Genomic DNA, 26,010 nt, shown 5'->3' with positions numbered 1-26,010 from the left:
ATGTTGAAACTTTACTGTCTCAGTTCGACCTCTGCCTCTCAAATACTGGGGCCGCTACACATGTCAGTGTGGCTCGTGGTACCTACTCGTCCACTGATTTACCAATTTACAATCCAGGGCTTTGCCCATCTATCCACTGGAAAGCACATGATGATGATCTGTGTGGTAGTGACCACTTCCCCATCTTCCTGTCATTGCCCCAGGATCAGGCCCATGGACTCCTGCCCAGATGGGCTTTAAACAAGGTGGACTGGGAAACTTTTACCTCTGCTGTCACCACTGTATCTCCCCCACATAATAACATCGATGTGGTAGTTGATCAGGTGGCTACAACAATTGTTTCTGTGGCAGAAAATGCAATCCCTCGTTTTTTAGGGTGCCCCCCGCCGAAAGGCGCTCCCGTGGTGGTCACCAAAAGTTGCTGAAGCAATTAAGGAGCATTGGTGAGCTCTACAGCTGCATAAGCAGCATCATTTCCCTGAGCACCCTATAGCCTTTAAACGGCTCCGTGTCCGGGTTCGCCAACTTATCAAACAATGGAAACAGGAGTGTTGGGAGAGATATGTCTCGACCACAGGGTGCCATATGTCACCTTCCCAAGTCTGGGCAAAGATCAAACGTGTTTTCTGGTACCAGACCCCAACAGGTGTTCCCAGTGTTAACATAAATGTTGTATTATCTACTCATGCAAACGCGATTGCCGAGCACTTTGCCAAACACTGTGCTCGAGCCCCTGCATTGGAGAATTACCCCAGCCATTTGCACTGTCAAACAGCGGCTGGAAGGGAAAGTCCTCTCGTTTACTACAAGCCACAGTGTATCCTATAACGCCCCATTTACAAAGTGGGAGCTCCTCAGTGCTCTTGCATGTTGCCCCAACACAGCTCCTGGGCCAGATCGGATCCACAGTCAGATGATTAAACATCTCTCATCTGACTACAAGGGACTTCTTCTTGTCATCATCATCTGGATCTGGCGCGATGGCGCCTTTCCATCACAGTGGCGGGAGAGCACCTTCATTCTGTGGCTCAAACCCGCTAAAAACCCGATTTGTGTGGATAGCTATCGGCCCATCAGCCTCAACAACATTCTTCATAAGCTGCTGGAATGTATGGTGTGTTGGTGGTTGGGTTGGGTCGGGTCCTGGAGTCACGTGGCCTCCTGGCTCCCTGTCAGGGCGTCTTTTGCAAGGGCTGCTCTACCACTGATAATCTTGTGTCCCTCGAGTCTGCCATCCAAATATCCTTTTCCAGATGCCAAAACATGGTTGCCGTCTTTTTATTTACGAAAAGCTTACGACACCACCTGGTAACATCATATCCTTGCTGCATTATATGAGTGGGGTCTGCGAAGCCCACTCTCGATTCTTATCCAAAATTTCCTGTTGCTTCATACTTTGTGTGTCCAAGTTGGTGCCTCCCATTTTTTCCCCCACATATCCAGGAGAATGGGGTCCCGCAAGGCTCTGTATTGTGTGTGTCTCATATTTTTAGTGGCCATTAATGGTCTAGGATCAGCTGTAGGGCCATCTGTCTCACCTTCTCTATATGCAGACGACTTCTGCATTTCCTATTGCTCCACCAGTACTGGTGTTGCTGAGCAGCGCCTGCAGGAAGCCATCCACAAGGTGCAGTCATGGGCTGTAGCCCACGGTTTCCAGTTTTCGGCCGCAAAGTCGTGTGTTATGCACTTCTGTTGGCATCATACCATTCATTTAGAACCTGAACATTACCTTAATGATGATCCACTCACTGTAGTGGAGACATATCGATTGTTAGGACTGGTTTTTGACACCCGTTTGATTTGGCTTCCTCACCTTCATTAGCTAAGCAGAAGTGCTAGTGGCACCTTAATGCCCTGCGCTGCCTGAGCAACACCAACTGGGGTGCAGATTGCTCTATGCTGCTGCAGCTCTACAGAGCCCTTGTTCAATCCCGCCTCGTCTATGGGAGTGTGGTTTATGGTTCGGCGGTGCCCTCGGCATTTCATTTACTCAACATAATGCACCACTGTGGCGTTCACCTAGCAACACTAGGTTTTAGGATGAGTCCAGTGGCCAGCATCGTTGTAGAGGCTGGAGTCCCTCCATTGCAACTTATGCTTGCACAACTGCTCACCAGTTACGTTGCACATGTTTGTAGTTGCTCCTGTGCATCTGAATCACCATCTCCTTTTCCCACCCATGGCAGTTTGTCTCCCGCAACGGTGGCCCAGGTCTGGGCTTCCAATTGCAGCTCATGTCGGATCCCTTGTTTCTGAACTGGAGTCCTTCCCTTTACCACCTATACTTGAGATCCATTCACGTACTCCTCTGTGGTGTACACCTGGTCCGCGGCTTCGCCAGGATCTTTCATATGGCCCTAAGGACTCGGTTAACCCAGCCGCTCTCCACTGCCGCTTCCTCTTGATTCTTGACATGTACCAAGGCCACAAGTGGTTTACACCGACGGCTCAATGGCTGATGCTCACGTTGGCTTCATGTATGTCCATGGAGGACATAATGAACAGCATTCTTTGCCCAATGGCTGCAGTGTTTTCACGGCCTTGCAAGTGGCTATATCTTGTGCTCTTGAGCACATCCATTCATGCCCTGGGGAGTTGTTTCTTCTGTGTGCTGACTCCATGAGCACCCTAGAAGCCACTGACCTCTTCCTTTGGAGCGATCGTCCAGGAGTCCACTATGTCCTCGAACGGTCCAGTCATTCAGTGATGTTTGTCTCGACCCCAGGTCATGTCGGAATCCCAGGCAATGAACTTGCCAACAGGCTGGCCAAAGAGGCTACGTGGAAACCGCTTATGGAGATCGACTTCTCTGCAACTGACCTGCGTTCAGTACTACACCACAAGGTTTTGCAGCTTTGGGAGATGAAGTGGCATAACCTCAGCGCACACACAACAAACTCTGTGCCATTAAGGAGACTATGAATGTGTGGCAGTCCTCCGTGTGGGCCTCTCGCAGGGACTTTGTGGTTCTCTGCTGGCTCCACATTTTCCTCGCTTGGGTGACCCACAGCTACCTCCTGACTGTGATGACCCACCTCAGTGTCAGTGGCCCATTTCTTTGTGAGCTGTCCTCCTTTGGCTGCCCTGTGACGGACCCTTCAGTTAACAGACTCGTTGCCATTAATTTTAGCTGACAACACCTCATCGGCTAATTTAGTTTCACGTTTTATACGTGGTGGTGGGTTTTGTCATTCTATATAAGTTTTAGCGCATGTCCTTTGTCCTTTTGTGTTCTGCACTCTAAAGCGTTTAGGGTGGCTCTTTTAATGTGTCACAGAGTGGCTGGCTTTTGCTTTTTATTCTCATGGTCGGCCAGCCGTGGTCATCTGCTCTTTTGTTTTTACCCCTTCTATCTGTTTCTTGCTTCTGTCTGTGGTTTTCATGTTTTGTCCGTAGTAGTGTTGGTTGTCATTCTTCCGGTTCTTCATTTCTCCCGTTGTTGTGCTGTACGTCTCCTTTCTTTTCTCCTTTCCATAGTGTACTTATTTTACCGGGAACACGGCACCGATGACCTTGCAGTTTGGTCCCTTCCCCCCCTCCTTTAATCAACCAGCCAACCATAAATAAGCATGGATGTACAGAGAATGCTTTCCCAACAGGCATCATCCTAACTGGAAGAATATTATCTCCATGGATACCAACTTAGGAGAGATGGGGTTGTACATCAAACAGAGAGCTGGCCAAGGTTCCTACCAAAGACATGTCTCAACACCAGACTTTGAGGAGATGGTGTTGGATTGTCTTGCTGACCACCCAACAGTAAGCACCAATCAACTTGCACTTCGAAGGATACAATGTGGAGCATACTGGTGGAACCAATATTACACCCCTATTGTAGTGAACGTGTGCAAACACTCGGATCAATGGATTCTGAGCATAGTATTCACTTCTGTCTATGGATTATCCACCATGATGCTGTAGTGCTTAACTTCGTACAGTTTGTATTGTTCACGGATGACGACTCACTCATTTGTAATGGTGTTTTCAAGAGCCATGTCTGGAGTGAGGACTATACCCATACCACCCACATCGGTGAGCACTAGCAATGATTCTCTGTCAATGAATGGGCGGGCATTGTCCAAGATCACATAACAGGACCTTATTTGCTGCCTCCACATTTGACAGGTCCATGTTACCTGGTGTTCTTGTGAGATGTGCTGCCACAGTTCTTGGAGACTGTACCCCTTGTCCGTGAAAGGATGTGGTTTCAATATGATTGTGCACCAGCCCACTTTGATGTTAATGTCTGCAAGCACCTGAACAACACATACCCTCATCGTTCGAATAGAAGGTGAGATCCTGTCCCATGGCCAGTGCGATCACCAGATCTATTGCCTCTGGACGTCTTTGCTCTGGTGTTACGTTGAGATGTTGCTGTATAAAACCCTCATAGAAATGGTTGAAGACCTGCTTGCTAGGGTCCAAGATACCTGTTCCTGGTACAAAATACATCAGGGATCTTTGACAGACTGCGGCAGACATTCACGCCCCATTGCCATGCATGCACTGAGACTGACAGTCATCACTTTGTAATTGGTGAGTGTGCTCCATTGATTGTTATGTGGTGCACACTGTGTATACCCATAAAACACTAAATATATATTTCTTATCAGTGGTTCCCTGTATCAATATAATTGGTTGTGGGTCTGCTATCACCTGTTTCTTTGGCTCAAAAGCTTTGAGACATTATGTATAGTCATGCTGCCTTCTGAGAAGTCACTGATGCTTGCTCCAGCACAATATAAGGTAATGTTTTCGTTGCATGCCTGCCATAATCTTCCAATATGCGAAGGAAAATATTTTCACAAGATGGATGGCATCTCAATGAAGAGTCTGTTAGCTCCAGTTGTAACCAACCTGTTCATGGAGCACTTGGCGGAAATTGCCCTGGACTAAGATCCTGCAAAGCCTAGCTGCTTTTACCATGACATCTATGACACATTCGCTGTCTGGTCTCATGGACATGAATAGCTGGGAGAGTTCGTGGACCACATCAACAACATCCATGGCAATATGAAGTTCGCAGTGGAGGTAGAGACAAATGGTGCTTCGTCTGCCACAAGGAAAATGGATGTTAAGAAATATTCTGTTCTGAGTTCCTTAGTACACTAAGCAGAAGCAGTTTCAGACGCTGAAAACTTGCCAAGGGAACTGAACCACTTACAGAAAGTACAGGGTGATACAAAAAGAACACCACAAATTTAGGAATTTAAAACTCTGCAACGACAAAAGGCAGAGTTAAGCACCATCTGTTGGCGAATTAAGGGAGCTATAAAGTTTCATTTAGTTGTACATTTGTTCGCTTGAGGCGCTGTTGACTAGGCGTCAGTGTCAGTTGATGCTAAGATGGCGACCGCTCAACAGAAAGCTTTTTGTGTTATTGAGTACGGCAGAAGTGAATCGGCTGTTCCCTCAGCTCGAACAAGAAGCACAACAATTCATATTTCAGCAGTATGGAGCGCCGCCACATTGGCACTTATCTGTCCGTAACTACCTGAACGTCAACTACCCAAGGCGATGGATCGGCCGCCAGGCAGCCCGTGACAGAGCACTTCATCACTGGCCTCCAAGAAGCCCTGATCTTACCCCCTGCGATTTTTTCTTATGGGGGTATGTTAAGGATATGGTGTTTCGGCCACCTCTCCCAGCCACCATTGATGATTTGAAACGAGAAATAACAGCAGCTATCCAAACTGTTACGCCTGATATGCTATAGAGAGTGTGGAACGAGTTGGAGTATCGGGTTGATATTGCTCGAGTGTCTGGAGGGGGCCATATTGAACATCTCTGAACTTGTTTTTGAGTGAAAAAAAACCTTTTTAAATACTCTTTGTAATGATGTATAACAGAAGGTTATATTATGTTTCTTTCATTAAATACACATTTTTAAAGTTGTGGTATTCTTTTTGAATCACCCTGTATTTAAGGAAAATGGCTACATCAACCACTAGATTTCGTAAGCCATCCTCTGGAAACAGGTAAGCATAATGACCCTGAGGAGAGCACAAAGAAGCTTGTATTTTTGCCGTTCTGTGCCTCAGTAACAGGAAAGATCGGGCAGCACTTAAAGAGGCGTAAAGTCAATTTGGTCTTCAGGGCTTCAGCAAAAAATTCAACAACTCATGAAGTCTCTGAAAGACAATGTACATCTCATAGTACACCTCAGAGTATATAAAATGCCATGTGGGTTTGGACAGCCAGTGGCTCCTTCTTCAGACAAAAGGGTTGAATGGGAAGGAAGAGGGGTGAAGGAAGAGGACAGGAGAGGTCTAGGAAAAGGGGTAGATTTAGGGAAAGTCACCCAGAACCATGGGTTAGGGAAGATGCACCAGATGGGATGAGAAGGAAAGACTCTTTCTTGAGCCTGAGTCTTTCCTTTCTTGAGCCTGAGTCTTTCGTTCTCATCCTTTCCGGTATGTTTCCCCTGACCTGTGGTTGTGGGTGACTTTCCCAAAATCTATCACTTTTCCTAGACCTCTCCAAACCTTTTCTTTCATCCCCTTCAACCTTTCTGCCTGAAGGAGGAGCCACTGGCTCCAAAAGATTGCCTAATTGTAATCTTCTTTTGTGTGTTTGTTCTACAGCTGCTTGGTGAGTAGATTTTTTATCTATCCAATTACATTATGTTGTCATAAACTGTTGTGTGTTTATAATGTCTTTGGGAGTGATCACATTCACATTCATAGAAACATCTAAAGGAGCAAGGAGGTGTACCTCCCACTCACTCACCAGGCATGCAAGTTAAGTGTATCGATAAGAGATTTCTATCGTATGACACACATATTGTCATCAGTGTCATGCATGATGCACTGATTGTGTTCTCCAGTGGAGGATTTGGTTGTCTTGTCACCTTGTCATCAAACGTTTACGGTTTCCTTTCGAGAACCACTTTCTTTTTGCTGCTAATAGAGTAGGTATGCAGAAATAACTTCCATTATATGTTCCTTCCTTACATTTCAGCGTTTCAAATGAACGTTGCACCATGAGTTGGACAAAAGTTTGAATACATTGAACAGATATATCAGTTACCGTATGGGCAATTCATTGTTTCACAGTTCAGTGCATCTTCTTCCTATTTTCATGCTCGATCTGTGTTCAGTTTTTGACAAGCTGTGCACTGGGTTATCTTAATACTAAATCTGAGGGGGTTGCATTGGGGAGTTCCCCATGTAAGTAAGTGTTTATTATCATAGACCCAGTACAAGAGCCTTTCAACTGCTGTCAACTAAGTCAGCTGGCATCTGCTGTGAAGAAATGTTAAAAGAGAGGTGGTTTGTATCATTAGCGAATAATGCATGTATTGTTGAGGGTAGGTGTTCTGGTGGTCATTAATAAAGATAAGGAAGAGGACGGGGCCTAAGGCTAAGCCCTGCAGGATTCCTGATGTAATTGGTGTTATATCTGAACAGATTGTTCTCCCATCATGTGTTGTTTCTGTCCTCTGATTGATACAAGTGAGACCATTCGTTACAGACCCCTCTATACACCATAAGCATCCAGTCTCGATAGGAGCAGTGTGTGATTGATAGTGCTTTGCAACATTAATGTATTATTTGATATGGTGAATTTTTTCTTCAGTATAATTTAGTTCATTCATTCTTAGTCTTTGTCAAAAATGAGTTATGGCCCAGTCCCTAATTAAATCAGTATTAGCTAGATTAAAAAACACAGTAACTGAAAGGCTTGGCACAAGAATCAGACATTATAAAACGAGGCCACTAAAAGCTCAATTAAAAAAAGTCAAAGATAAAAAATGTGAGGATCATCTACATCAGTTGATAGAAGCAATACTAATATAGAAATTAAAGTGAATATAAGTTGGTTTGTGTTAGTTTATTTGTATGACTGTTAGAGTTCTTTTTCTTGTTTTGGTAAACACTTTGCTGTAGAATCACAGAGTAATGGGAGATCATTTGAATCTGTCTTTAACATACTTCCCCTTATGTGTACTGAGTTTTAACTCACTCCCATGTGAATGACTTGCTGCATGGGAGAAGTAAAGAGTAGCTCATGTTTTATTTCAAAACAACATACAGTACACCTCATCAAGGTAATTGCACAGACACTTTATAACAGTCCATTGATATTTTATTCACTATATCCATATTATGACGTGATCAACAGTGAACATTAATGAGTTTAACTTTTGTATTGAATAAGATTTTGATGTGAGCTTGTGACAAAGCAAGCTGGGATGTTTTTACTTCCTCTCTTGTTTTACCACCTTCCTCCTTAAATTCATTTTCTTCATTTTTGACTAATTACCTTTAATAATCTGCATTTTCATAAAAGAGAAAGGTTGGCCCTCAGTCTTAAGAAATATGGCGCTAGATCTAATTTTGTGTTTAGTTTTGTGTATGTAATTAGCTTTCTAATTTATTTTGACTATTCCTAGTTAATATCTTTTATTATAGGGTGAAATCTGCAATTGTTTCGTGACTTGAATTCTATTGTTGACTTATAAACAAATATAAATTCTGTACTAATTATAAGCATTTAGAAGAAGAACTAAGAAGAAACTGTTCAATGGAGGACATTTTTCAATGTATTCAGTTATTTGAATGAGTTATGTTTTAATTGTAATTTCTGTAACTTAAACATCGCACAATGTATAGTTTCAGTGCCTATTATTGTGATGATATATAAAGGCCCGAGTTTTGGTCTCGAGACAGTCAGTCCACATAAGATTTTCAGAGGGAAATTATGTACTGCTTCAAGTAACATCAGTGCATCAACTTAACTGCGGAATTAGTGTAACACAAATAGGTCGTGTGTTAAAAGTATGACAGTGCCTGTTCAGTTTTCTTGAGATATAGTGTCACACGTACCGTATTATTCTGCAAGAACTGTGAACTGTGTGGTTAGGTTTTTACTGCTCATAGATATTTAACAGCAAACTACTGTAGCAGTATGCTAATGTTTGCCCGCAACATATTAATGAGGCTTAACATTTACCAATAGTCAACTGGCCATATAAATGTGTAATATTGGGGGGTTGTGAACAGTGAAAATAAAGAACTGTAAAACGCAACTGTGCAATTGTCATCTACAACGTTAACACCCCCCCCCTCCCCCCCCCTTTTTCACCCAGTATAACAATGCAGTTCATAGACACCAAGGACTGTCAACGAAGAAATAAAGCAGGAGAATGTCACAAGCTGTGTAGTCTAAAAACAGTTTGTGTAGTTTCATGAACATCAAACTTGTGACATTATCTGTATCCACATGCAGTACTCTTTTGACAAAATATATTGTCTCATTTTTGGTTTTTTGATTACAACAAAGGTCCTGTCACAGGGAAAGAAGCTGTGTCCATACTTGCCATACTTGGGACGTCAACATATCATTTTCTTCAATCTTCCAAGATCTTTCATAAGATTCTACAGAAAATGATGACTGACATTCTTATCCTATGCTGAACAGTCGTTTGGTAACCATGATAGCGTTACGGAGATGGTTAGCAAACTCAAGTGGCAGACTCTGCAAGAGAGGCGCTGTGCATCGCGGTGTAGCTGGCTCGCCAGGTTTCGAGAGGGTGCATTTCTGGATGAGGTATCGAATATATTGCTTGCCCCTACTTATACCTCCCGAGGAGATCACGAATGTAAAATTAGAGAGATTCGAGCGTGCATGGAGGCTTTCAGACAGTCGTTCTTCCCGCGAGCCATACGTAACTGGAACAGAAAAGGGAGGTAATAACAGTGGCACGTAAAGTGCCCTCCACCACACACCGTTGGGTGGCTTGCGGAGTATAAATGTAGATGTAGATGTAGATGTCCAAAAACTAATAACTTAGCTTAGATTGTATCAATGAGTAAACATGCTAATCATCCTGTTTTGAACTTTTCTTTCACAATTTTATTGTAAAGAAAGCAAAAAAAAAGAAAAGAAAAACACACATGGTTTTCATTGTACATTAAACAAAATGATTTTCACATCTTTCCAGTGTGTACAAGTGTTATATACCCACAACAGCCTTTCACAAAAGATATCTACAGGTAGTTTTACTGATAGTTTTTTTCAGAGTTAAATAACAATACTCCAGTGTTTTCAGTTTCCTTAACCTTCTATCAAAATACTATGTTACAGGAAAGATATCTTGTGCAGTCTCGGTAGCAACTCCTGAGACAGTCTGCAAGGGTGCTCTCAGATTAAATGATTAAAACAAACTCTGGTAGCTCCTTTTATATTCTGATTATTCATGAAATTGGTAGAGCAGTCTGGTTCTTGCACCAACACACAGATCATCTTTGTTATAGTAGGTTACAGGAAAAAATTGAGATAAGACTGGAAATGTCTAGTTCTTGTATCAGTGTTCACAACTGTCCACAATCTCACTTAATATTTTTACTATTTTTGCAAGAAAATGCAATTAGATTTACTCGTATGCTGAGTGTTAATGCTGATAATGCTTCTATGTTTTTTTGTGGACCAAAATTTAATTGACTCATATGATTTTTTTGCAGGTATTTTGTAACAATGTGTGTTGGAATATATTTAGTGCCCTTGGCAAGTGTTACTCAAAGCTTCATGGTTACAAGATGCAAAGTAAACATATTGTAACATGGGTTAAAAGGTGAGAGTTCCACAGTAGTGGTTTTAATATAACCACACATTTAATGTGGCTGATGTTTTTGTTGTCGTTGTTGTTGCTTATCATTTATTGTTTTTCACAAGTTTTTCTGTACAAATGTAAGTGAGCACAACTCTTGCCTATTTGGTAAATATTAACTTTAGCTTCAGTTGAACTTCCAATAATAATACAGCAGCTGAATGTTTGACTATTATATCAGACTCCTACAGAGATTACTCCCAATTTTTAGGGAGGCACACACTTACTTCTACCTTTCAGAATGCACTCTGGTCTACCAATATAAGGTAACCTCTTTAGGTGTAAGAAATGAAATACAACACAGGTGGTGAACATCAGTTGATTGACAGTTATCTCAGACTAATTTGAACTTGGGGGCTAACTACAACAAATGGGCTGAGAACTGTACGTAGTTTACAATTCTAATGACTTTCATCATCTTCTGGAATAATATAATAATGATGCTGCTCTGTGCTTATCATTAGGAGATCTTCTGGACGTAATTCTGCAAGTCCGAAACCACAGTGCATTGCCCATTGTCCAGCATACTCGTTACTCACTCCATTGCTTCCATGCCATCACCTCTCGAATACCCAGGTGCCTCTGAAACAGCAAATACTAGCCTTCTACAATAATTAAATGCTAATACATTGTATCAAGCTGCACACTATTATACCCTAGTATGATTTATAATTGTTAAGGGACATATTACGCTAGTAAATTTTATTAGTATCATACTCAAGTATGTTGTTATAATTGCTGGTTTGTGTTATGTATTTAGCAAGTCTGACATTTGTACACTCACTCAAAGAAACTACTATGTCTGAAGATGGCCTTGTAAGCCGAAAACCGGTTAGCAATAAAAGTAACATTGTAGAACAAAAGCAAACTGTTGCTTTCCATTTATTACTATTTTTGACTATGAAAATTGTTTTAAGAACTTAACAAAGTTAGCAAATGTGTGGAATCCAGTCATTTCCCCTTTTCCATCCTCTCATAGCCTGTCTAAATTTAACACAGAGCAATAGTTCTTAATTTTATGCATTATCTCAACATATCTGTCATAAAAGTTAAGTGGTCTTTCTCCACACCTGAAGCATCATTTATTGGTGTCAGTTTCCACCTGCTGGATGGTTACCTTAACTATTCTGTTCACATTGAGCTCACTGACATACCTTCACTTTTGGGTCCCCCTGCCACATCAGTATGTATTTTGTGGTGCAGTAAGCAAACAATTAATGCCATCATTACCCAGCAGAAACTGAATAACACACTACCATGACAAGAAAAAAGTATTTTCCATTACTACACATTGCAACAAGTGGACTAGAGCATTAATTAGGTGATAATCCATGGGTGTATTGCCAGTGGGAAATTAATCCAAAGTAGTGAAGGTTTATAATGAGTCTGTTTCTTAATTGTCAACAATTATGAAATTAACAGCAAATTTGAAAAGTCTCTATACTTCTTTGGAAGATGATCCATGTGAAAGACATCCTAATAACTACAACCATAGATGGAAACTTTAAGAAATTACAGAGTGTGATATTGGACAGTCAACTTGTAACTTGTATGAAACAGTAGATGGCATGAAGCAAACCATAAGAAAGTTTATGATGTAATTTACTGCAAAAGATACTTACAAATAAAGCCTTATCTGAGTAAAATGGTGCATTTGCTAAATGCTGACCAAACTAAATACTGAAGCCATTTATAGTGAATGTTTAGGTAACTTTAAGAAAAATATAACTTATTTTGTTTCTTGAGTTGTAACTGTGAATGAGGCATGGCTCCATTACTTCACCCTGGAAACAAAACAGCAGTCAATGCAGTGGGTGAAAGTAGTTGCCCTAAACCAAAAGAGGCTTATTTGATTTAATCTGCTAGAAAGCTTATGACCACTTAATTCTGGGATACAGTTGGGAATTCTTCTTACTGATTGCATTGCAAAGGGAAACACAATAAATGTTAACAACTAAATTTGTTTCCTGGATCAGCTGAATGAAAAACTGTGGAAAAATGGTCTGGCTTGTAAAAATGACAAATACTCTTGCACACACAATAGTAATTGATAAAGTGTGTGATTTAAAGCATAAATAGTTTGAATTTCCACAATATTCACCAGATTTGGTACTCTCTTTAACCTGTTTGAACAGCCAAAGAAATGTGTTGCTGGTAAACCTTCTGAATCCAATAAAGGGGTAACTGCAGTTGTATGGACATTTTCACAACTTCCAGTATCATGAGTGAAGACTCAAATTTACTCAAAGGAAAAATGTTAAGCAGAGTACTTTAAACCCAGAAGGAATAATGTGGAAAAGTGATTGAATTTAGACAAATTTATTATTATTATTATTATTATTATTATTATTTTTTATAATTACTACTACTACTATATCATTCATTTACTGGCAGGTTTGTAACTTCTCAACTTGCCCTACTATACATGCATCACTCCAACATTGTGGGCTACTTCCAAACTTCGTAAATGAGTGTGGCCTATCCCATTGTAACACTTATCTCTGCATTTGGTCAGTGCCACTCACTCATACTCCAACACTGGCAAAGTAAGCGTATTTAGTTATAGAGAGAAAGGGGGGAGGGGCGGAGGAGATTACACATGATGTGGCAAATGACCTAAAAGATTTTCCATTGTTGTTAATAGCATGAATGGCCACAGGCCAGCTGTCTGCCCCGCACTCACTGTTCCATTGCATGCTGTGCATGTAACAGAGGGAACCTGTCTATCTTGTCCTAAAATTGCCTTTTGTACCCCCTTCTACGAAAATGACACAACCAATGATATATATATATATATTTATATATATATCTAAAAAGAAAGATGATGAAACTTACCAAACAAAAGCGCTGGCAGGTCGATAGACACACAAACAAACACAAACATACACACAAAATTCTAGCTTTCGCAACCAATGGTTGCCTCGTCAGGAAAGAGGGAAGGAGAAGGAAAGACAAAAGGATATGGGTTTTAAGGGAGAGGGTAAGGAGTCATTCCAATCCCGGGAGCGGAAAGACTTACCTTAGGGGGAAGAAAGGACAGGTATACACTCGCACACACACACATATCCATCCACACATACACAGACACAAGCACACATATATATGTGTGTGTGTGTGTGTTTTATTATCTAATTCTTATGTATGAGAGATATATTCATAAAATAATATAATTTTTTTAGAAAAAATTTCATTTATTCATCTACATCAATTTCATCTACTTCAAAACAATCCTCATTAGATATTATACGCTTAGTCCAAAGCTTTATCCAATCCCCAAAACATCTTTCTGTGATGCATTTTTAGTCTGATTATACTCGTGAAACAATGGTAGTGTAATTTTCTTTATTTTTGGAAACAGGAAAAAAAAGACATGGTGACATGTCTGGTGACTGGATGATGAGGTATCAGTACAGTATTTTTTTAGCCAAAAATTAATGAACAGGAAAAAAAATGAGAGCAGGTGCATTACCATGGTGCAAAAACCATAAATTGTTTCACCATAAATGTGGGCAAGGCTTTTTTTTCCCCAGGTTGCATTATGCAAACAGTGTTGCAATTGTAAGTAGTGCTCCTTATTAATTGTTTGACTATGAGTTGAGAACACATGGTGCACTAACACAGTGAGCATAACATTCGTATTTGACTGCACTTGTCTGGATTTTTCAGTCTTGGCAATCCATAGTGCTTTCACTGGTATGATAGAGCATTTCAGTGTCATATCCGTAAACCCTAGTTTTGTCACCAGTTGTGACTTTTTTTCATAGTTCTGCATTGTTGTTGATACCATCTAGCAACTTGTGAGGATCTTACTTTCACCACTGTTTTTATTCGAAATTCAAAAATTTTGGAACAACTTTCGCTTTCACGCGTTTCATACCAGAAGTATCTGCAAAATTTTTTTTTTCACATATGCCATCTGATATGCCAACACTATAAACAATTTCTCTGATTGTGATTCAGCAATCATACATAACCATTTTTTTTACTTTTCCCATGATTTATTGATTTCTGATTGATGACCTCTTCTAAATGCTTATACCACTTGTAAACCTTAGTTTTACTCATAGAAGACTCACTAAAAGCAATATTTAACTTTTCTAAGACTTGATATTGCTTCTTTCTTATAGAAAAATTTTGTAGTAGTTCTTGACCCATTTTTATAAAAAAAACGTATAATTGCTGATACTGCACCTGTAAGCTATGTGTAAGTTGACAACAGACTGAATATGCTATATAGCCAACACAACAATGGAAAAATACACAAATCTGACTCTACAACATGTGAAATTACAAAATTCCCATTACTTTCGGAAAACATGTTGGAGAGAAGCTTTTTGTACCCTCTACATTCTTTCAAGTTTAGCCATGTTCATTGGTCTTTTATTTAAGGACATATCATTGCCAGTATCGTACAACTTGAATATCATCTTTCATCTTGTGGTAACTCTAAACCTTTCCTGCAACTTGTCTTCCTCTCCTGTGATGTGGTTTGGAGCAATGATTTTCTTCTCCTATGTGGCTGCGCATCATATTCTTCCCTATTTTGTATTGCACCTTTTATGCTATTTCTACAAGTTACGTGTTATAGCAACAGAAACTGTAAATAATAATAATAATAATAATAATAATAATAATAATAATAATAATAATAATAATAATAATATTAATAAACCCCGTGGAGGCCCAGGAAAAGAATAGGCCTCCGGTATGTTCTGCCAGTCATAAAAGGCGACGAAAAGAACAAACCACTAATAGGACTAACCCCCCTTTTAGTGTGATTAGTTGGTTCAGGACAGAACTAAAGAAGCCTCGGACAAGCGCCGTCATGGTCGGGGACGATGTTTGAACCCTATGCCTGCCCACAATGCTAACGACACTGCTAGCCAACAGGAAAATGATTTAAATCCAAATAGAGGTGTTTTGCAGGATATGCTTCCTGCAACCACCCTAGAAGGAAAACAAAGACAGAGGATGAGAGGGTCAGATGAAGTTAATCGACACCTCATGTTCTGTTATTACCAAGCAACAAACCTAGGAACCAACACAACTGGATACAGATCACAAGTATACACAACATCTATCATCAGATACCCAGAATTAAAATTTTTAACAGAACAACGACTAGCTGATCAGATCCGTGTAATAATAAAAAATAACAGGATACCCCAGTCAGAATTAGAAAACATCAAACAACAAGTACAACAAATACTGGAACAAAATAATGTGCAATCAGAAGACGAAGAAAATACAGTAATGGACTCAAACATCCCAGAGCAAACAAACGAAGAACAACACACATCAATTAAACAGTCAGAGGAAAACGAAATCGTAAGACAGCCACCAGAACAAGCACAAATAGAACGCGAAGTAACACACATGTTAGATATAGAAGAAAAATTTCAGCTGACATATATAGAATACAAAGACACAAATACAGACATTAGACCATTCTTGGATAGACCACCAAATAACCCACAAGTCGAAACAACAATAAAAACTATCAACACAATCATACACAACAAAATAAATGAAAACACAACTATGGAAGAGTTACAACTACTGGTTTATATAGGAGCACTCACTACACTAAATATACGCACTAGGCAGAGATCAGAACCAACCAACACACAGAAGAAACCCACAAAACCAGCATGGCAACACAGGCTACAGATCAGAATAGAAAAACTGAGAAAAGACATGGGACAGCTAACACAATTTATAAGAAGTGAAATGTCAGAAAAAAAACGAAAAAGGTTAGGTAAAATCTCACAACAAGAAGCGATAGAGCAATTAGATGAAATGAAGCATAAATTACAAGCATTGGCCAAACGACTTAGAAGATACCAAAAAAGTGAAAATAGAAGGAAACAAAACCAAACATTCAACACAAACCAAAAGAAATTTTACCAGACAATAGATAACACACACATTAAAATAGACAATCCACCAAACATAACAGACATGGAACACTTCTGGAGCAACATATGGTCAAACCCAGTACAACATAACAGGCATGCACGGTGGATACAAGCAGAAACAGATAAATACAAGATGATACCACAAATGCCTGAAGTGATAATTTTGCAACATGAGGTCACCCAAGCAATTAATTCTACTCACAATTGGAAAGCCCCTGGAAAAGATAAAATAGCAAATTTCTGGCTAAAGAAGTTCACCGCAACACATTCACATCTAACTAAATTATTTAACAGTTACATTGCAGACCCATACACATTCCCTGATACACTTACACATGGAATAACTTATCTGAAACCTAAACATCAAGCAGACACAGCCAACCAAGCAAAATATCGCCCCATAACATGCCTACCAACAATATACAAAATATTAACTTCAGTCATTACACAGAAATTAATGACACATACAACACAGAACAAAATTATAAATGAAGAACAAAAAGGCTGTTGCAAAGGAGCACGAGGATGTAAAGAGCAACTGATAACAGATGCAGAGGTGACATATCAAGCTAAAACCAAACAAAGGTTGCTGCACTACGCATATATTGATTACCAAAAAGCTTTTGATTGTGTACCCCACTCATGGTTACGACAAATATTGGAAATATACAAAGTAGATCCTAAATTGATACAGTTCCTAAACATAGTAATGAAAAATTGGAAAACCACACTTAATATCCAAACAAATTCAAATAATATCACATCACAGCCAATACAGATTAAGTGTGGAACATACCAAGGAGACTCATTAAGTCCTTTCTGGTTCTGCCTTGCTCTGAACCCACTATCCAACATGCTAAATAATACAAATTATGGATACAATATTACTGGAACATACCCACACAAAATCACACATTTACTATACATGGATGATCTAAAACTACTGGCAGCAACAAATCAACAACTCAACCAATTACTAAAGATAACAGAAGTATTCAGCAATGATATAAATATGGCTTTTGGAACAGACAAATGTAAGAAAAATAGCATAGTCAAGGGAGAACACACTAAACAGGAAGATTACATATTGGATGACCACAGCGACTGATTAGAAGCAATGGAAAAAACAGATGCCTATAAATATCTAGGATACAGACAAAAATTAGGAATAGATAATACAAATATTAAAGAAGAACTAAAAGAAAAATATAGACAAAGACTAACAAAAATACTGAAAACAGAATTGACAGCAAGAAACAAGACAAAAGCTATAAATACTTATGCTATACCAATATTGACCTACTCATTTGGAGTAGTAAAATGGAGTAACACAGACCTAGAAGCACACAATACACTTACACGATCACAATGCCACAAATATAGAATACGTCACATACATTCAGCAACTGAAAGATTCACATTAAGCAGAAAGGAAGGAGGAAGGGGATTTATCGACATAAAAAACCTACATTATGGACAGGTAGACAATTTAAGGAAATTCTCTCTAGAACGAGCAGAAACTAGCAAAATACACAAAGCAATCACTCATATAAATACATCTGCTACACCACTGCAATTTCATAACCACTTCTACAACCCTTTAGATCACATAACATCAACAGATACGAAGCAAGTAAATTGGAAAAAGAAAACACTACATGGCAAGCACCCATATCATCTAACACAGCCACACATCGATCAAGACGCATCCAACACATGGCTAAGAAAAGGCAATATATACAGTGAGACGGAAGGATTCATGATTGCAATACAGGATCAAACAATAAACACCAGATATTACAGCAAGCATATTATTAAAGATCCCAATACCACAACAGATAAATGCAGACTTTGCAAACAACAAATAGAAACAGTAGATCACATCACAAGCGGGTGTACAATACTAGCAAATACAGAATACCCCAGAAGACATGACAATGTAGCAAAAATAATACATCAACAGCTTGCCTTACAACACAAACTTATAAAACAACACGTTCCCACATACAAGTATGCACCACAAAATGTACTGGAGAATGATGAATACAAATTATACTGGAACAGAACCATTATAACAGATAAAACAACACCACATAACAAACCTGACATCATACTCACCAATAAAAAGAAGAAATTAACGCAACTAATCGAAATATCCACACCCAATACAACAAATATACAAAAGAAAACAGGAAAAAAAATTGAAAAATACACAACTGGCTGAGGAAGTCAAGGACATGTGGCATCAGGATAAAGTTGACATTATACCAAATATACTATCAACTACAGGAGTCATACCACACAATATCGACCAGTACATCAATGCAATACAGCTACATCCAAACTTATATATACAACTAGAGAAATCCGTAATTATTGATACATGTTCAATTACCCAAAAGTTCCTAAATGCAATATAATATATACCGTAGAGTTAAAAGGAAGTCACGCTTGATCAAGGTCCGCGTCACTTTCCATTTTTGACCAGACATAACGTCTGAGAAAAGAAAGAAAGAATAATAATAATAATAACACTAGTTAGCAAATTTAGACATTTTCTGCATCTGGTTTGTAAATGGGTGGATTTACCTAAATTTGTGGTGCTGAATACACTTGTAAAATATGTTTTTCTCTGCATCACATTTCCTAGATACACGGCAGAATAAAAAATGGTACTAGTGAAAATTGACAGAATTAAGTCAAACAAAAATATGCATTCAGAACATTTGAAATCAATACTGTTTTGTTTGTATATATGGGCATGATGCCAATAAAAGGTCCAGATTAGATCAGAAGATATTTTCACCTTCAATCGTCTGTGGTTTCTGAAAAATGTGACGACAGAGCTCTTCTTTTTTTCTCTTTCTTTCTTTTTTTTTTTTTTTTTTTTTTTTTTTTTCCATCACTCTCCCTAACAAGACCCCAGCAGTAGTCACCCATCATCAAAGGGTTCCAATGGCATTGATAACGGTGGTCCGTGGTAAGAATGTCTTGGTGAAAGTGTTCACCATGCTCGTCGCTTACGGCTCCCAAATTTTCCGGGATGAAATCAAGGTGAGAATGTAAAAAGTGAATTTAAAGCAATATTCTACACCCCGTGTTCTTATAGTTGTCCAACAGACCATTCACAATGGTAACATAGTTTTTGTCTTTCTTGTTACCCAAAAAGCCCTTCACAATTGCTTTAAAAGAAAACCAAGCAGCTAATTGGATACCTGTAAGTTTGGTATCAAAGGTTGGATCTTTCAGCAATTTTCTTGTTTGTGATCCAACAAATATACCCTCTTTCAGCTTTGCCTCACTTAATTTGGGAAACATTTCTTTTAAGTGATTGAAGGCCTCACCTTCTTTATGCCAAGCTTTTACAGAGTTCTTGATAAGGCCCAACTTAATATGAAGGGGAGGCAAAATGATTTTATCAAGCTCAACCAATGGGGTATTGTCCACATTTACATTTCCAGGGACATATGACTTCCTTACAGGACATTCCTTGACAGTATAGTGGTTCTTCATGTCACGGCTGTCCCAAAGGTGCAAAAAGCAGCAGTATTTCGTGATTCCAGCCTGTGAATCTGTAAGGAGTGCAACAACTTTTAAATCACAGCAGAGCTGCCATTCATGATCCTTATATTTGATTGCCTTTAGCAGCAAAGCCATGGTTTCATGTCTATTGTGTAAGCCAAAGGTTCTAATGGAAATGCATTGCTATTATGCAGTAGTACTGCTTTCACGGTTGTTTTACTGAAGTCAATAAATAGTTGTCACTCCTGTGGATTATGTTGGACACCTGGCTGCATCATCAGACCATTGACTTCTCTACATACACACATTGCATTCTGCATGTTGAAATATTGAGCAAAGGATGCACCTTTTGATCTGATCTCCCTGGAGCTAGAAGGTTCCGTTGTTGCAGTCTCGATCCCAAGAGTTCAGCTTGCTGTTTTGAAAGTTTTAGATTGCGAACCAAATCGTTCATTTCCTTTTGATGAAAGAACTGAGGTGAAGTGTCATGTTATTGAGGGCAGTACTCTTCTATATGTGCAATACTTTCTGATTCACTTGACATGGTGTTTGGTCCTATGGCTTTCAAGTTACAGACAGGAAAAGGTAACCCCTCATCATGGGGCACAGGCAAATGCACTGAAGATATGTTTGATGTTTGGATACTTTATCTCTAGTTTTGCTTGAATATCCCAAAATATTTGAGAGACAGAAGTAACAGTCTGAAACGTGGTCATTAGGCTCACACCACACCATTGGAACAGTGAATGCCATGACTCGGCGTTTTCCTTTCAACCAATCGGTCATGGTTGAAGTACAGGTTATGCAGGTGCAAAATGTTTATCTTGATCACAAACAGGACAATCAAAATACAATTTATATGTCTTCTTAACCAACTCAGTGATTGGTTTCCTTTGGGCTTTTGGAGTGAATTTCCCACACACATAACAAAAGTTGTTGGGGTGGTTTAGACAGCAATGACATTTACTATTTGCCATTTTTCTTAGTGTAAGTTTTAAACACAAACCACAAACAGTTTGCACTATGAAACTTCCTGGCAGATTAAAACTGTGTGCCCGACCGAGACTCGAACTCGGGACCTTTGCCTTTCGCGGGCAAGTGCTCTACCAACTGAGCTACCGAAGCACGACTCACGCCCTGTACTCACAGCTTTACTTCTGCCAGTACCTCGTCTCCTACATTCCAAACTTAATCTGCCAGGAAGTTTCATATCAGCGCACACTCCGCTGCAGAGTGAAAATCTCATTCTGGAGTTTGCACTATGTTTCCCAGGAAACACTCACTGAGGATCTCTTTCACATCACTGGATTACCACACCAACCATTTACTGACAATTTGTAGATCTTCTAGCTCTTCTCTGGAAATCAAAAACAGACAATTAAACAACAAAACAGAAGAACAGAAAAAAGCGAAATACTGAATACAAAAAATAAAAAACCTTTAAAAATGCAAAAGTGGTATGTGCTAGGACATTTTTAAAGGTGTATTCAGATTATACCCACCAAAATACATACTAGTTGATGTATCACTTCCCAGATGCAAAATAGCTGTTGACTAGTGTAATTGTTGCTGTTGTTAGTAATTGGCTAATAACAAACTATCGTTTCGTTTGGTGATTTAAATTGCTGAGTGAGTGTCTTACAGTTTATAGTTTGTGACATGTGATACCAGTGTTGTATTTTAAATTCATTATTTTCAGGTGTCTGTACCAATGCGATCCTCAGTAAGTGTTATTTTATCAGATCCAGCACCAGATGCAAATATGTCTCATCCTGACTATGAACAGACAGCTCATGATCATGCTGCAGTACTTGTACTTGTTAAACAGATAGGTAAGTCTTCTTTTGCATTTTAAGCAAACAAATATTTCTAGATCAAGCATTTTTGATGAAATTTGTAATATTTGTTCCAAAACTTTTTGTGTATTGACATTTCAGGAAGCCAGATTAAGCAGAAAAATTTTAATCGAATCTTCGATCGAATTGCACGTGTGAACCATATAAAAGTAGTAGACTCAAATGGAGTGTCCCGTGAAGTTATCTCCCGTTATGTAAAAGACTATCCTGTAGAAAATAATGATTGGGGAGATTACCAGACACATCGCCGTGTTCTTGGCCTAATTTCTGTCGGTAGGTGTGGTACATTTATTATTATTATTCTTATTGTTGTTGTTGTTATACTCTTGTGAGCATGTGCATGGTCAGTGTGGCACCACAAGACATAAAATTAGTCCTTTATCTTCTGTACCAGGGTGTATACACCCGGGAAATCTGGGAAAAACCCAATAATTTTTTCATCCGGGAGAAAACCAGAAAAAAACCAGGAATTTTCCATTGTTTTAATTTTCAGTTAAATTTTTGTAATTGTTACTGGTAAGAACTGACACTCTAACAAAGAATATTACTGTATCCCTGTACTGTAGCTAAAATAAAACTTAAGTTGCAAAGGAAATGAGCCATTTACAACAACAAAACACAGTGCACACACAAGCGTCTGTCACAGCAAAATGTGTCAAGGCTTTAGGACAAAGATGCTATATTCATAACAACAAACTGCATCCAGTGAGTGCGACTTCACAACTGTTTACATTAGGTTCGTTTGAGCAGTTGGCAACGGGCTCATGCTCAGTTGAGCCGCGTATGAGTAGTACCTTCTCTCACTTCCAGTTCCTTAAAATGTGGCTGTTAGCTATGTCGGCAGTAGTAACAAGTGGTCACATGCTACCAGGTAAAATTTTTTTAGTGCACCCAAGCTGCCAGATTCCCACATGCGCAGAGCAGTCTGAGTTTTAGAGGGGAGGGGGTAGTCTCCACATGACCCGTGTTTACATTTAGTGATTTTGCTGTTTCCTCTTCGTTTTCAACTCTCATGTCAAATGAACACAATACGGATTTCTTTGGTCAGGAAGTATCAATGAATTAAAATACATTCACATAATTATGGAAGGCTAAAATATGTTACTGGTTTCAGTTTTCTTATACATAAATAAATAAACAAACATTTTTGGCAATCAAGCATTAATCAGTTACCGTGCAGAACAATGAAATTAATTTTGTCAGTTTATTAAAGAAATTTAGCTTCTATTAATCTTTTATGCTGAGGCAGTCAATTTATTAGAAATGAAGTGTTTCAGTCCACACCGTTGGTAGCTTCAAGTGTTCGCTCAATTGCTGGTGCATGTTTTCATTGTCTGGCCCATGGCGGATACAGAAAAACCTCAAGCAAGGGGCACTAAAGATATCTTGAGCTACCTTTACTTTTACCATTATAAAAATAAGATGACGCCAATGAGCTTGCTACACAGGGAAGTAAAACTACACTATAACTCAATTCAGTTGAATCAACTGACGAAAAAAATGAACGAATAGCATGCAGGCTGACTAAAAGGGGGAGGCGCAGGTGGCAATGCGGGCGGCCCCATAAGGGAAGGGCGCGCACCCCGGCCGCCCCCCCCCCCCCCCCCCCCATATGTATTCACCACTGTGTCTGGCACATGTGGCATTATGCCATAATAAAGAACCAAACATGGGATAATACAGCAGTGGTATTCCAAGATAATTTACATCCCGAAAACTACACCAAACAGCTTAATATCAGGTTGTGGCCTGCGTCATTGTGAATCTGGACACATGATTGTACGCATTAAGCCACATTATGCATTTTAGTATGATTCACAAAATTTCAATGCTGTTGGATTATCCTCTGATGTCCTGTTTCTTTTATTATGTAATGTAAGATGTATAATGCTTTATACGTACGAACTTACAGGCTTCCTACGTCATCATTGCTGCACACGCGCAGAAAAAGATGCCTGTTTTCTGCACTTGGAAAGCATTACTTTCAAAGTAAATTTCCTTTTACGCAAACTGTGCCATCAGAAAAGGGACAGCTGCATTGAAATGAAGGACAGTATTCCCTGCAATATATAGTTCATACCAGAATGAATGACAATCTTTCTCAACAACTAAACTCCAGTTTTGTAGAATACATTGGCGACAAGTTCGAAGAGGTGGTGGTACTGGAAAAGATGTTTGTTGGCCCTGTCCAACAAACTCCATTCCTTTGTGAGCCTAACTTTCCTGTGTATCCTTTGGTGTTATTCCTCTTACTAGTTGCCCTTCCCCACAATAGGAATTTTGTACGACTGATGATATTATTATTTTCTACTATGTCTTGATATGACAGTTTGTAAAGGAATTTCATGCAAACCTTTAAAAGAAGAGCTGCATTTTGTCTGCCATATTCAGAATGGGACAAGATACAACTGAGTAGATGCAATATTCATCATACCTTACTCCTAGAAAATGTATGGTGTACTATTGTGTTGTCAGATGTTAGGTATCATAGCCCATGAGGTGTTTTAAGTACCTTCATGTCGACCATGTAATACTGCTGTACTCAAAAGTTCAATTGTGGCAACTGCAGACACCCCTTTCACAGTGGAACAGTTCGCAAACACTTTCTGACCTGAGTTAACTGCCAGGATCAATACTGTTCAGGGTTAATGATACATCATATTTTTAAATAGGAAAGAAAAATATAGGAATATAAAACACTTGATCAGTTGTACTTCAACACTAAGAATAAATGCAAATGTTTTCACTGTCAATTCTCCATGTAAGCCATGAAGTACATGGCTAGCTTCTTTATTACACCAGGATTCTGGGCAATGCCCACTATGCCAAGTGGGCAATTCTGTTGTGGCTGTGGAGAGAGTTTCCAGTTGAAGTGGTTGATACCAGGACAGATAATATACAATGAAACAGGTTACTCCCCCACCAATACTGTGCCTATGAGGCCTCATCAATCTACTTGCATGGGCATGGTCATTATGATGCTGACTATTAAAACATCATGCTGTTAGTGCTCTTCACTATGCTGTCAGAGATGGAACAGTTACGTTGCCATCAACACAATGTGACTGTACCCCTTTCCTCATGTTGAGACTAACATCCTCTTTGCCTCAGACCCCACTCTCCACCAGATAGCAGTACCCTCGCTCAGACATTTGCCGTCTGAGGAACCTCCTTCCCAATGTCCAGTGATTCTACACTGGCCAATGGCTGATGAAGCCACAGGCTGTAAGTTTTAGGGTGTCCATTCTTCTTCTAATGTTAAAACAGATAAACCCTCACAGGACCTAAAACTTCCAAGAGACATAAAGGAAACGAAGTAAAATTCCAAGGTGAAAGCAATTATAATGACACCTGTGGCACTGGACCCGCTCCCCCATTCATTTCTGAACCTGTGTTTGTGGATACTCCATTAACAGTTACACTGTCCCCCCCCCCCCCCCCCCCCCTTTTTACAGTCAGCACAATGCCTATATGGTGTTAATTAAGTGGAATTTTAGTGGGTATTACTCCCACCTCTCTGATCTCTGACAGTGTTGTCATCCTACACAGTCTCCAAAGCCCTACAAGAAACACAGTTCTCTGGCAGTTACTACCCACCATTCAACATTAACATCCCTACTACAGAAACAATATTATCCCTGAGAAAAAGTCTGGAGGGTCTATATGTGTATTCACTCACATGTTAATAACAAATGGTTGCTCCATTGTACAGCATAAGAAGCAGAAGTTGTGCAGGTTTGGATTATCACTTACGTCATGCTCTAATATCTGCTGGTCTCATGATAGGAAAACAATGTACCCCAAGATCATCAGTTTGATTCAGTAAACCCCTCTTCCTGCCTAAAGATTTAAAGAATCATGATTGTCCTTAGAGGAAAAACAAATAGTCCACAAAGGGTCTCCTAATGGAAGTACTACTTTCTGATTTTGATGTGCATTATTTTAACAATGGAACTCCTACCAGTTATTCCTTGGTCTTCTGTCTTGTGTTTCCACCCTTCTGTTTGTTGTTGTTGTTGCTTTTTATTTCCTACCCTGGTCCCCCTTGGGGATTCATGGATGTCACTCCTTCCTTACTGATGATGGACATTGACTTGGC

At 39.5% G+C, this 26,010-nt stretch overlaps 1 protein-coding gene across 2 annotated transcripts in view; it reads left to right on the top strand.

The window, feature by feature from the left end:
- The window catches only part of LOC124595481 (protein brunelleschi), a 249,419-nt gene that overhangs the window by 17,202 nt on the left and 206,207 nt on the right, over positions 1-26,010 (top strand). For both annotated transcript variants that reach the window (XM_047134241.1, XM_047134242.1), the window contains exons 2-4: positions 10,470-10,579; positions 21,755-21,887; positions 21,993-22,184. In XM_047134241.1, coding sequence (XP_046990197.1) covers positions 21,767-21,887; positions 21,993-22,184 — 313 coding nt within the window. In that variant the 5' untranslated portion in view covers positions 10,470-10,579; positions 21,755-21,766. The remainder of the gene's footprint in view (positions 1-10,469; positions 10,580-21,754; positions 21,888-21,992; positions 22,185-26,010) is intronic.

This window comes from Schistocerca americana, chromosome 2 (assembly GCF_021461395.2).
Source record: "Schistocerca americana isolate TAMUIC-IGC-003095 chromosome 2, iqSchAmer2.1, whole genome shotgun sequence".
In the NCBI taxonomy this organism is placed as follows: Eukaryota; Metazoa; Arthropoda; class Insecta; order Orthoptera; family Acrididae; genus Schistocerca; species Schistocerca americana.
Note: the sequence above shows the minus strand (reverse complement) of the source record. Positions and strands in the feature narration are given on the sequence as shown.